The sequence below is a fragment of the Fukomys damarensis genome, unplaced genomic scaffold, assembly GCF_012274545.1.
Source record: "Fukomys damarensis isolate Sample0158 unplaced genomic scaffold, DMR_v1.0_HiC HiC_scaffold_20, whole genome shotgun sequence".
Lineage (NCBI taxonomy): Eukaryota > Metazoa > Chordata > Mammalia > Rodentia > Bathyergidae > Fukomys > Fukomys damarensis.
This window is the reverse complement of record NW_022900932.1, coordinates 8919339-8919768: the sequence shown is the minus strand read 5'-3', so window position 1 is coordinate 8919768 and position 430 is coordinate 8919339. Positions and strand designations below refer to the sequence as shown.

General features: G+C 57.9%; 1 protein-coding gene across 2 annotated transcripts in view; it reads right to left on the bottom strand.

Annotated features, from left to right (window-relative positions):
- The window catches only part of Ptk7 (protein tyrosine kinase 7 (inactive)), a 55830-nt gene extending 55400 nt beyond the window's left edge, over nucleotides 1-430 (bottom strand). The window contains exon 1 of one of the 2 annotated variants that reach the window (XM_010617653.2): nucleotides 249-430. In XM_010617653.2, the coding sequence (XP_010615955.1) occupies nucleotides 249-429 (181 nt within the window). In that variant the 5' untranslated portion in view covers nucleotide 430. The remainder of the gene's footprint in view (nucleotides 1-248) is intronic. The other variant, XM_033766444.1, reaches the window with a different exon arrangement.

Below are 430 nucleotides of genomic sequence, written 5' to 3'. Positions count from 1 at the left end.
GAGGGGTCTGGAGCGGGACTGAGACCGAGGGAGGTAGGACCGGAGGGGGGTGGGGGCGTGCGCCTTGTACGCCCATCGCCTGGTCTGCAACCAGTAACTTTCGGGGTTCCGGGGCCCCTGGGGTGCGTGGTCAATTCTGGTCCTATCTGGAGGCTTCACCAGAATTCTCCAAGTGAGGAGAAGGAATTCAAAATCCCGAAGGACACCTGGACCAGCAGGGTGTCTTTTGTATCCCCAAAAAGGGTCACCTGAAGCTAAGTGGAGTCCCAGGACCGCTGTAGTGATGGAGAGGAGGGCATGGCGGGAGTCTGGCTTGGTTCGAGACCAATCTGAAGCCAAAGGTAGAAACCTACAGGGCTTGAAACACCAAGCCGAAGGCTGCTTAACAGGCAAATTCAGCCCAAGTCCATCTCCAGGCGTCTGGGCCATC